Source organism: Dipodomys spectabilis, unplaced genomic scaffold, assembly GCF_019054845.1.
Source record: "Dipodomys spectabilis isolate Male_0828 unplaced genomic scaffold, ASM1905484v1 ptg000015l, whole genome shotgun sequence".
Lineage (NCBI taxonomy): Eukaryota > Metazoa > Chordata > Mammalia > Rodentia > Heteromyidae > Dipodomys > Dipodomys spectabilis.
The window spans coordinates 4,306,515-4,319,739 of record NW_024870692.1 but is presented as its reverse complement, the minus strand read 5'-3'; the positions used below and the strand labels follow the sequence as shown (position 1 = coordinate 4,319,739).

The 13,225-nt window shown below is 37.7% G+C and overlaps 1 protein-coding gene across 4 annotated transcripts in view; it reads left to right on the top strand.

Annotated features, from left to right (window-relative positions):
- Asph (aspartate beta-hydroxylase) overlaps positions 1-13,225 on the top strand; it is a 206,861-nt gene that overhangs the window by 52,789 nt on the left and 140,847 nt on the right. For all 4 annotated transcript variants that reach the window (XM_042665856.1, XM_042665864.1, XM_042665872.1 and 1 more), the window contains 2 exons: positions 9,147-9,239; positions 12,822-12,896. In XM_042665856.1, the coding sequence (XP_042521790.1) occupies positions 9,147-9,239; positions 12,822-12,896 (168 nt within the window). The remainder of the gene's footprint in view (positions 1-9,146; positions 9,240-12,821; positions 12,897-13,225) is intronic.

The window sequence follows — 13,225 nt, the reverse complement described above, 5'->3', positions numbered from 1 at the left end:
TTCTCACCAGAAGAGAGATGGGGCCAAGAACCAGAGTATCTGACAGAACTGGGTAGAAACGATACCACATGGAAAAGATGGAAGATTTTCAATATTTGTTCTCATGCCAGATCTAGCTGAAGGTGTCAATAAATAGACACAGTTAAAATATATGCAAAATTCTAAGTGCTGCTTTCTCTACAGGTGTTCCCTGCCCCCCTCCCTATGCAGAAAGTGTTTTTCTTTGATGTTGGCGGGTTCGGTGGCATCAGGGTATATAGCATATAAATGCTAAATTGTGGACAAGTGGGTGATTGGTTAAAGCATCTAGTATTGTCTGACATTGTTTAGCAAAGTGTTTTGAAGTGTTTTAGATCTGTTATTGAGTTTTTCTTTGAATATCACCTCAAGAACTGAATGAGCTCCCATAGCTAACAGCAGAAGGTCACACAATAATGTCTTTCAATACCTTATTATCCTTCCAAGAAAGAACCAAAACCTTCCTACCAGAACATGGAAATACATTTCAAAAGTGTTTATGAACTGGAATTTGCCCTTTCTCCCTCTCTCTCCCTCCCTCCCTCTTTCTTTCTGTCTCTCTCTCTTTCTGTCTCTCTCTTTCCCTCCCTCCGTGTTAGACTTCAATTGAATCTCATTCAAGTAGAGATTATATTTTGTCCAACTGCATGGGTATTTTATGATTCAACTAAAAACTTTAGTTAAGCTTCAATGCAAAAAACAAAATATTTGGGCTGGGATGGTGGCTCAGTGGTAGAGCGCTTGCCTTGTATGTATGAGGCCCTGGGTTTGATTCCTCAGCACCACATAAGCAGAAAAAAAAAGCCCGAAGTGGTGCTATGGCTCAAGTGGTGAGTGGACAGCACCCTGGCCCAAAGTTCAGGCCCCATGACCGGACCCCCCCCCCCCCCAAAAAAAAATATTTTGGTCACAATCAAGTGTTACATTCTCAGTTTTATTCTTTTAAGAGACTAGGTAATGTTTATGCTTTTTCTTCATATGGTTTTGTATGGATAAAACCAGAAAGGCTATGATCTTTTAAAATAAGTCAACTAAAAATAGGTTTTATAATCCTATGTAGATGGTAATCAGAAGACAATGAGAACCTTCAAAAAATGAAAATTAAGTACTGAAAGCAAATGTTTTTGTATTATCTAACAAAATTTTTATTTAAACAAATTTAAATGAAATTATTCTTAGAAATTAAAAAAATGGCATTACCCTCATTTTGTTTTAGCTTTGTGTGTAGATAATATTTGAGTAATATACTCATCTCAAAGACATTTTATGAAAATATTCAAGAGCCTATTAATTTGCCAGATCCTTTAAAACTTTTTAATATTCAAATTCTTTTCTTTTGAATGGTTTATTATAAATTTTTTTTCTTCCTTTGTTGGGACATCTGACTTGTGCTTCATTCGTTAATAGTTTTGGGCTTGAAGTTTCGTGATTTCTAAATAGTTCTGAAATCTTTTTTGTAACCAGTTTTTAGTTTTACATTATGGGTGGTTTACATGTAGATGATCTCCTTGATCTTTTCCAGTGAGATGCATACTTGAAGAAATGATGGCTTTTGCATTCATTCTAAAAGTGATGGATTCACAGAGGTGATTTGATTTTATTCTGACTTAGACACAGACACACAACTGTTGAACTTTAGCAGCTTCATAACAATTGATTGGGTAATAAGGATTTTCTTAGATGCTTCCATAAAAAAAAGGAAATAAGGAAGTAGGCTTAAGTAGTCGTTTTTCCATGAAATAGGTCTGGTGACTTAGGCTGTGTTTTCTAACACTGGTTCCTTTCTCCCATGTCATCTGTTCCTTTTTCTATAAATGTCCACTGGTAGGTAACTTTCTCCAGATTGATTATTGGGATTATTTCACGATGAAGCTACACCTTGGAAATGATGGTTTTCATCTGTAAGTTGAGCAAAATGGTTGTGAGAAATATCTGCTATTGCATGTGTATAAGCAACTTGTACCTGTCTCAGAGCCAGGATCCCTGTTCCTACTTCTGTTGATGGTTTTTGAGACAAATACTTGTTATTACCCTTAAATCCTTTAAAACTTTACAGCAAATATATCTATAAAAAGATTTATATCTATAAAAAGATCTACTGTTCAATATTTGTTTTACTGAGTTCACTGTGAGTACAAGTAAAAATAATAGTATTTATTACAGATATACAAGGGCACAAGAACATGTCATTCTTTAAACACTACTGCTGTAACACGAAATGATTGGATTGTGGCAGGTAAATGCTGGAAGTAAGAAAGGAAGCAAATCATAATCAAGATACTCAGACAGGGGGCTGGGAAGGTGGCTCAGTGGTAGAGCGCTTGCCTTGCATGCATGAAGCCCTGGGTTCGATTCCCCAGCACCACATAAGCAAAAAGAAAAAAAGCCGGAAGTGGCTCTGTGGCTCAAGTGGTAGAGTGCTAGCCTTGAGCTGAAGAGCTGAGGGACAGTGCCCAGGCCCAGAGTTCAGGCCCACGACTGAACAACAACAACAAAAAAAGATACTCAGACAGTAGTCTGAGCTTCTGTGGCTGGGCTCAGCAGCAGTGTTGACTTTGTTCTCTTGCTAGCACTTATCCTTACAGTGGGGGTGGTAGTGAGAACTCTGATTGGTGAGACCTGCCATCTGAGTGTCCACTTTTAACAGCTGTTGGGCACAGGGGAGTGCGGCAGGGCAGACTGTCAGTAAATGTTTATTCAGTGCTCTTATTGACCCTAAAAACAGGCTGACTCTAGAGTTTGTCTTGTTTTCCTTACCCTGGCCCTGCTTTGCTCCTGCCCAAACAAAGATCTCTAATGGATGGACCAGAATGGATAGTTCAGAGAAATGTCATTGGAAACAGAGCCTTCTTCCACACCCTTGGTCAGCAGTAATTTCAGAAAATGAAAGAATTATAATGACACTGATATATTGATAAATACCATTTAGTTACTAGGTAAATAAGGTTTTGTTTTTTTTTTGTAAGCATTTGCCATTCCCTCCTCTGCCTAGAAAGAAAAGTTCTTGTGTTTAGGAAACCTGAAGGTTAATAGAACAGGTTCTTAGGTTATTTTAGTGAAAACATTGCTGAGTTAATCTGAAAAAGAAATCCTTAGTAATAATCTTTTATCTCCTATTTCTCTCCCCCCCTTCTTCCCTTCCTCCCCCCTCCCTTCTCTGTCTCTCTGTCTCTCTGTCTCTCTGTCTCTCTGTTTTAGGCCCAAGTATATAACCATCTGAACTAAAGTTTTATTCCTTGTCTTAGCTTTGGTTTTTACATAGAAATCAATTTCTGCAAAAGTTTCCATTTTGTTAGCCCTATAGATCAAAAGATAAACTTTTTTTCATGTCTTATTTAATTTCACTTTGTGTATATACTTAGTGCTCCAAATTAAGTCAGGCATATGTGCGTCATAGGAGTTTGCCCTTTATTTACAACTTCCTTTAAGACATTTTATTGTTTATTAAATATTAAGTAATATTTAATGTTCTATTCTACTTTGAAAGATTAACGGAAGAAAACAGATACATCCAGTTTTTGTGTTAGGTTTGATAATTTTATGAGCACTCAGATGCTGTGTCTTATTTCTCACTTACTGGCTCATTCCACTCATGCCTGAGGATGTGAGCAATACGCCTGCGGCTGGGTGAGTCGAGTGATACAAATGTGCAGTCTGTGCGTTAAACTGCTATGAGCTAAAGCAGGATCTGAAGGAGAAAATGTATGTGTAGCCATTGCAGGTTTTGCTGCCATTCCTTCTGTTTACCATGTGCTTCTTTTCTGGGTGGATGGCAGCTTTGTATCTCCTTGTAGGATTCAGTACTGCAGAGATGTGTCTGTATAGTTGCCTGAGACCCACCCAGGCCATGTGCCCCTGCACACCATGGTTTCCACAGCGTTTGTCCTGCTTTATCCCAGCGCTTTTCTCCCTGCACTAATAACTAACAAGTGGCATTCAGTGTTTGTTGAATGGTGCAAAGAGATAATTGGAGGGTTTTCTTAGGCTTGTTAAAGAACACTGTTGCAAACTATTAGCAAGAAGAGACATTCTTTGGTTAGAGAGGAAACCCCAGAAGATTCTCCACTAATTGCAGTTAAATTTCCACTGCCTTGGAAGTTGCCTGCAACTGTTCTTATAGCTGGGTGTCAAGGAGAGGGCAAGTACATTTCTTCAGAAGAAATAAAGGAAAAAATAATTTTCAAAAGAATATGTTACTAGATAGAAATTATCTCAATTCTTAAAGCACTTTTAAAAGGCATTGTTTTATCACTTTTCTGCATTTGTGGAAACCCAGATTGTAGTGGGGTGTCAAATTGCCACCTTTGATGGGTTTCAAAGGTTGTCAGTTAGATTCCAGTGCCAAGAACATGCATACTATGTAGTGATGTGTGCCCTTTAACTCTCTTGCACAGTGTTCAAGTTGAATGTACTCCTTCCAGTCAAGTGGAGAGCCCCTGTGGATCCTGAAAGCAGAGTCTTAAGAACTTTTCTTTTCTTTTCTTTATTTTTTTGGTCCGGTCGTGGGGCCTGAACTCTGGGCCTGGGCGCTGTCCCTCAGCTCTTCAGCTCAAGGCTAGCGCTCTACCACTTGAGCCACAGCACCACTTCTGGCTTTTTTCTTTTTGCTTATGTGGTGCTGAGGAATCAAACCGAGGGCCTCATGCATGCACGGCAAGCACTCTACCACTGAGCCACCTTCTCAGCCCTTAAGAACTTTTCTTTTTAGTCAGTATTTAATCATATGATTTACAGCACATCATTTGAAATCTGTCCACCTTGGGCCATGTAAAGATGCTTTGGAAAATATTTCCTTATTTTTATCATGGGCCAGCTTTTTGTTTGCAGTATTCTCAAGCATTTTGATGAGTTCTGAGACTGCTGATTGCTTACTTACTGAGATCTGCTTTCACTGGCTGAATAAGCAAGTCTGACATGGATGAGCAGGGATCAGTTCCTGTGTGCCTTTCTTGTGTATTGATTTCTTCATAGGATATTTCTCAGGTCTCATGTATCTCTTGCCTTATTCTGGGACATCTTGGTATATATTGTTAGATGACTTAAATGGGATGCAGTAGCTGTTCTGAGTATTTACCCTTAATAAGAATGTCAGGAGCTTGTATGCTCTAGATTGGTAAGACTAAAAATTTCCTGTGTGTATACCATTGAATTGGTAAATAAACATTGGTAAGTTTTTTTATATTTAAAAATAAGGTAGCATTTTATGAGATATTTTATGAAATCCTGTGACAGAGTGCTAACAATTTCCAGCTTTCACTGATGGAGAGTTTTCATATGCAGTTAGTTCTCTATCTGCAGCACTATGTCTTTCAGCTCCTAATCCATGGATTCAACCAACTGTAGTTGAAAAACTTAGGAGAAAGAATTTATATCTGAACATGTACAAATGAACTTTTTTCTTGTTGTTATTTCCTAAATCCTATAGTCTGACAGCTTTTTACTTAATATTTATGTTGTATTAGGTATCAACAAGTATCTGTAGATGATTGTATGGGTGATACGCAAATACTGTCATTTTAGGGAAGGGACTTGAACACTTTGCTATCCATGGAGGAGGAGGTTGTTCCCTGGAGTCAGTGTTTACAGGTTCAATGGGTAAATGTAATTCTTGGGAAAAGTGAGTCCTTTGTATTGGCTCTGAGTATCCCAGGGCCTCAGGGTGTCTGTGGTACCCACTCTCTGGCCCACTTCTTTCCTGTTGCATGGCCTCTTGCTTCCCAAACCATGCACTATTCCAGCTGAGAAATTCTGTGCTTGCCCTTTCCTTTACCTGGAAAACTGCCAACAGAACTCTTGGCCCATTCCCACAGAAGTCTGTTGAAATGCATTTGGTGTGCCCTTTCTTCACACATTTATTGTACACAGACTCTCCCCTTTCCCTAATACGTGGCCCTCCTTCCTGTCCACATCCTCATTCTGTCTGATCAACTCCTAAATTTGTTTTAACTGACTCCCTCTCCTTGAAAGTAGGTATTTTGTATGTTCATTTATTATAGAACAGTGCCCTCCATTTCAGATGCTAAAGAAATTTTCACAAGCACTTACTTACGGGGAGAACTACATTTGTTCATTCTAGTTAGATGTAGTTGGGCAGCAGAGAATAATAAAGTAAGTTAATCATGGAACCAGGGTAATTGTGTGAATGATTAAGACTACTGGGAATAGTTGCAAAGTTGACTTACTAATACATTTTTAATTAAAACTAGAAGAATAATTATATAGCTAGTAAATTCAACCTGTTAAAATGTTCTTATTATCCTATGAGCCTGTAGAACTAAAATCATGGTATATGATTTTATGCCATGATAAAATCATGGCAGTGGATTAACTTTCCCTATCACATGTGGCTGTTGTGGTAAACTTGGAATATTCAGCCTGAGAAGCAATCCAGAAGGATGAGGCAGCCATGGTGGGTCATTTTGCCCCTCTTGCTAGGTTACAGTTGTACCTTGACTTCAAACTGGAAGTCAAAGCTACTGGGAACATCTGGAGGATTTCCTCAGGTCTGAGAAAGCAGCAGAGCAAGAGGGTTCTTTTGCCTCTGGACATCATCTTGTCTTAAAGAAGTTTGTCCCAGGGATTGCTTTCTGAGGACAGTGTCTGAATCACTTGTATGGTAATAAATCTTGTTCACATTGTGCAAGGTGGTTTGTCAACTTGTAGACTTGTAAACTGATATATCTTGTTTCAAAATGGAAATTCTGAGTATTTTAGAATATCAGAATCCTATTCCCTTTGTACTTCCTAATAAATCCAGCTTGAAAACCTTTCCTTTGACTCTGAATTGCTCTTGTGTAGTATTTTTATCTCCCATTGCATTTGTATTGTTTGGATGGTAATTTTTATTTTTTTTACAGAAGCATCATAAACACTTGTTAGAGTGACTTCTTCTACATGGATTATTAAACAGTTTTAGACTAGAGTAAATTTTTGTTTACAATTTTAAAAGTTTATAGGGATTGAGGAAAGAAGATGCATTAATATGATCTGAAGTATCTTTGATGTATAAAATATTGTTTCCTTATTTATGCTGATTTCACCTCTGAAATATCTGTGACTAGGTATTTGCAGGTTTACAATTCTACTACCACTTTAAATAGAAAAGAAATCTGCAACCTATTTTTTTTTCATGTTACCAGCTTCTACTTCCTTGTATTTAATGGTCCTTATTTTTTGTCTTTTCAATTTTAAAGACAAATCATTTTAGCCAATCCTTTGGGACATTGTATGTTTAAACACTGGTCTACTCAGAAGCAACACTTTTAGCATTGGAATGTCTATTTTATTTTATTTTTATTGTTACTATAGAGGTAATTATACAGAGGGGTTACCGTTACATGAATCAGGTAATGAGTACTTGGTTCTTTTTGATCCCTGCCTTTCCTTTCCTTTTAAGTGAAATCTTTCTTCAAGCCCAGTATAAATGACATGTTCAAGAAATTTAAATATAATTTGATGTGAAAATATTTCATAACGTCAGCCACTCAGGGAGCTTGCTACCCATGAAGCTTGGTGTGTGCGAGTGTGTATGTGTGTGTGGGGGGGGGAGGGGTTAGTGAAGGATTGTACTAATTTTTCTTTGTTGAGAGTAATTAGGGCTGTCCTGAGCAAACTGGATTTGTAATACTGGAATGGTAGCTGGATACTGGACCAGAGAGATGACTCTGGTAAATAGTAGCAAAACGAATGGGAAGCCTTTTATTCCACAGCTCTTAGCCATTCAGGGCAGTAAGAAGGCCTGGCCTGCAGGTACACTCTAGTGGTTTAGACTAGCAGAGTAGATGAACATCACTGGACTCCTACAGCCCTTCAGCAAGTGGTCAAGTGGTAATGCTGTTTTGAGAGAGGGCAAAAATAAACCATAATTTCAAAGATTCTTTGGCTTTCCTCTATTCACTTATCAAAACTTGCCCAGTAACTGTTGAGGGATGCAAGGTTAGATTGTTCAAATCAGAAGTGACTGAATAGTCATTGTATGTTAGAAATGGGAAGTATTTGAAGAGGTCTTCGTCTCTACCTGTTAACAACTCCCAGAAACAGAACCACAATTTAGATGGTGGATGTTTTATATAATCCTCTAGAAATCCATTTGCAATTAGATTTACACTTAATGTAATAGTATCTGGTGTTCAGCTTTGGGTGCGTGTGGTATTGGAAATGCATGAATGGAGGAGGTAGAAGTGATACGGTGGATGTCTATTCCAGGGTCAATCTCTCTAAGATGGGAAGAGGATCTTGGCAACATGCTGTCACTGAGTGAAAAGTGAAGAGATAAAATCAAAGAGAAGCTGGGTGTTGGTGGCTCATGCCTGTAATCCTGGTTACTCAGGAAGTGAGAATGATATGGAAAAATACCAAGAACAAAAAAAAAAAAGGACATAAAAATGAGAATTTTCCAGATTAGAGCAATACATGTTAATAGTGGTACAAAGTGCTTCATGTTCAAAGCAAACCTCTAGACCCCTTCACTGCAGACCACTTCTGTGCACAGAGTCCCAAACTTGCTTTACACGAGTTTAGTTCAGAGATGCCTAGGATTCAGGAGGCAGGCTCTTCATCCCAGATTAGTTTTTAAGTAGTTATAGTTGAGGACACATCTTAGTGTCAAATAACTAGTATTGTTTATTTCAAAATTAGTATTCATGTTAATTCCAGTATATTATTTTCCATTGTAATTTTTAAGAAAGGATTTTCATATCTTTTAACTTTTATAAGGTTATATGATTATGTGTAGAGATAGCCTCAAGAAAATTATAGTGAGTTATACATGATTTTTTATTTGTAGCTATTTGTAGTTTTCAAGAATAATAAACATTTGAGTGAAAATATATAGAATGCATTCGTCACAAACACAGAATGAGCTTGGACTCACTACATTTCTCTTTGGAAGTTTAGTCCTGACTGTTTTCCATGAATAACTCAATAATTAATTGTTTTATTATCTTTTTAAAAGAGAAGCTAAGTTAGAGATATTAAAAGGCTGGTTGGAAGTTAAAGAGCAGACTACTTGCTACTTAAATATGAATTACCTAGCACCACTGAGTCAATGTTTTGAGTGTTCTTTTTCCTGATTTAATGTCAAAAAAAGATTTAAAAACTTAAGTTAATTTTGTGAATAAAAAATGCAGGACTTAAAGAAAGATCTGTTTCTGAGTCATCCTTCCCACCAGAGGAGGCTGAGCCACACGATGAGCCAGAGGATCAGGCCCCTGTGGGGACAGGTAAGTGCCTTCCAAGCCTTGCGGGGTGCTCATGGCTTGACAGGTATTCTTTGCAGCTTACACAGTATTCACGTTCCCACAATTTGTGTCTCACTATTCATAGAATTGTTTCTAGAATCTAATAAGCGCCCCCTTTTTTTCCTAGTAAAAAGTTGCAGAGGGTAGTTTAAATGTTTGACATTGAGTATTTGAGGCACACTTGTTTGTTGCTAAATATTACAAGGCTAGCAACAGCAGAAAAAAATGTGATTTCATGATTCCACTTCTAGCAGAATTGTAGCACACATTACATTGAAAGTAAAAGTAGATACCTGTTCTACACCAGGGTTGCCAGCATTCGCCACGTAATTTTATAGCATAGGAGTAATTAGTGTCCCCTGCTTTTTTGTTTGTTGGTTTGTTTGGTTTTTTGTTCTAGTCCTTGCTAGGGCTCGACTCAGGGCCTGAATGCTGTCTCTAAGCTCTTTTTTTGTTTTCCTTTCCTTAAGGGTAGCACTCTACCACTTGAGCCACAGCTCTGCTTCCAGCTTTTTTGGTGTTTAATTGTGCTACGAGTCTCACAGTCTTCTCCTGGGTGGACTTCAAACTGTGATCTTCAGATCTCAGCTTCCTGAGTAGCTGGGATTTTAGGCGTGAACCATCAGTGCCTGAACTCCTACATTTTATATTGGGGTTCTGTGTATATATCAAAAGCATTGCAGACTACCATTTGATTATGTTCTATAGAGAGAGTTGTGGATCAGTTCACTTCATTTATAGATATTCAAGACACTATGACCCATTGGGAAATCTTGAAATATTTTATTTTTTTATTTTTTATTTTTTATTTTTGCTTATGTGGTGCTGAGGAATCGAACCCAGGGCCTCTGGCATGCAAGGCAAGCGCTCTACCACTGAGCCAACTTCCCAGCCCCTCTTGAAATATTTTAATTATTAGTATGTGAAGTTTTAATCTGTTACTGTCATGTCATAATCAGAATATTATAAAGCATCTTTAGTTTCTGCATTTTTAAAAGATTGTAAAGAAAATTGGTTTCAGGCTGGAAAGGTGGCTCAGTGGTAGAGTGCTTTTTTTACATGCATGAGGCCCTGGGTTCGATTCTTCAGCACCACATATGCAGAAAAAGCTGGAAATGGAGCTGTGGCTCAAGTAGTAGAGTGCTAGCCTTGAGCTAAAGAGATGAGGGACAGTACCCAGGCCCAGAGTTCAGGCCTGTGACCAACCGAAAAAAAAGAAAATTGGTTTTGTTATGCCATCTATTGGAGGTGTTATGTATGACACCACATATTTATTGATATCTTAAGCACTAGGTCCACAGTAATGAATATGATCTGATTTTTCTTCCTTTGAAAGATCAGTATGTTGCTCTTAAGTGTTATGTTTATCAATTTATAATCATAGGGCAGTTTATTATAAATGATTTTGAATTTAACATTTTTACTTCTGTACTAAATAAGTTTATAGTTGGAAAGTCTTATTTTTAACTTTAGTACTGTCACTGACATATCCCATGTGTGCCCCACTTGTCCTTTTTATAGTTAATATCTTCACAAGATATTGATCATTTGCCCCTATGGTTTATTATTAACCTCCCCCCACCATCTCAACTTCTTGGAAATTTTCTTTTGGCATGAATGTTGCCATCTTAAATTTTCTCTTTCTGAATCCTTAGATTCTCTTTCTTCTGTGTCTCTATTTACTGTGTAAACAAAGTTCTGTAACGCTCTTAAATATATAATGAATAGCCGGGTGTTGATAGCTCACACCTGGAATCCTACCTACTTTGCCAGCCTAGGCAAAAAAAAGTCTATGAGACCCTTATCCAATTAACTGCTAAAAAGCTGGAGTGGACTTGGCTTAAATGGTAGAGCTCTATCCTTGAGCAAAAAAAAGCTCAGGAATATTGTCTACACCCTGAGTTCAAGCCCCAGGACCAGCACTAACAACAATAACAACAACAATAATAATAAAATAAAGCCCTCCATCCTTTTTTTTTTTTTTTTGTGAACCTAGTTTGTTTGTTTATTTATTTTCTGCTTATGTGGTGCTGAGGAATCGAACCCAGGGCCTCATGCATGCAAGGCAAGCGCTCTACCCCTGAGCCACCTTCCCAGCCCCCTCCATCCTTTCTTGACCCCTATGTGTTATTTAATCCATCTCCTAGTAGTTGGACTTTAAAATCAAGACTCTACAACTGACCTTTCCCTTTGTTTACCATTCATTCTTTAACCCACCATGGTCTGGCTTCTACCTCTACTTAACCTCTCCAGCAGGGAGGAAGAACATTTACAGAATCATGGGAAATGAATAGCTGCTGGGGTGAAGGAGCTTATGTCATTCTAGTATCTGAATGGCCCCATGGTGTGAGGAACCATTTCTGTAGCTCTTGGAGTTTAGATATTCACTTAGGGTGGGGAGCCATTAAAGAGTTAATCCAAAGTATAGCAGTGTCACCTGCTAGAGTCCCTTCCTGCCTTCCTGGCTGATGTTCTCAGCATTTGTAGTATTTGGAGTTCATCAAGGAACGGAATAATTGTACCACAATATATGTAAGAAGATAGTTGATGAAACAAGTATCTGTAAAAGTACTAGATGTATGCCTTAGAAATGGTTTGAAGTGATTTATAGTTAACCTTTCCCTGCCTACAGTTCAAGTTAACTTGTTGCACCTTTGACACTGACAATTAGCTCTTTGAAACAACTGATGTCACTGTGGTTATTTCCTATGGCAGCATTTATGATATCAAGGTGAGGTCTAGCACTACTTGTATCCACAATGTAGATTGTGTTTTATGCAAAATTGGCAATAGTGTCAATGTAATTAGTCGTTTCTAACTTGCTGGGTTAGGTTGCAGTGTATCTGACAATCCTATGAGCATGATGGTATTGTTGGATGGAATGCCAAAACTCACGTTTACTTTTGTATTTTGCCATTTGCACCTGTCAGAGGTGGTCCTCTAAAGCTCAAAGGATTGTCAGTTCCAGTGTGGTCGTTTTCTACCCATATTTCCAGACTTCTAGACATGGTCATCCAATTCTGATTGCTATGGGGCCTCCCACCAGCAAACACGCCTCTTCCCCTGGCTGTCGGGAGTATTGTGCCTGACCATGTTATTTAGTCTACATTTTTTTGTACCACATCCTTGCTGTCATTAGTATGATTTTTTTTAGATAGAAACTGAAGCCCTTAAAAATTTCCTAAAAAATATTTTAAAATAGTTACACAAATGGGTTTCATGTCAGTTTACGAGTCAACTACATCTTGATTAGTGTGGTCTCTTCCATCTTTCTCCCCTATTTCTCTTAGCCAGTACTTTTGTACTTGGTCAGGCTTTGTTTATAGAACAAATCTGTACCTGAATTAATAAAAAAAAAATCTTATTGCCAGTCCTTTACTACTCTGTTTCAGTTGAAAAACAAAACCAATTCTAAGTATCTACCATGTTTGTCAGCATAAAGATGTAGGAAACTGACATTATGCAAACACAGTGTAATCTATATGCATGGATGATCTTTATATAGTGTTAAAGTCCCATAGTAATGTTTATATGCTCTACTTAGTGATGTTTTGTGATTTTTAGAACCCCAGAATATTGAAGATGAAATAAAAGAACAGATTCAGTCTCTTCTCCATGAAACGGTACACACAGATCATGGTATGGATTAAAATATACTATACTGTCATGAATTGCTAAAATCTTTACATAAAATTACTTGGATTCTTTTTAAAAATTAAAGTGTTAGTTGTATATTTCAGTGGGTTTTGCAGTTTTTTCCAAGTCATTGAAATATTACTAGATGTACTTCATTCTCCTTACTAAACACGTTTAATACAAAGATAGCATGAATAAACTAGGATAAATAGGACCAGTGAACTGTGAAGAATAGTCTGGAGTCATAGTAAAGAACACAAGCCAGTGGACTATGGTGGCTCACTTAAGAGCTGTCTTCATCCTCACCCCAGGTGTGTGTTTGACTTCATACT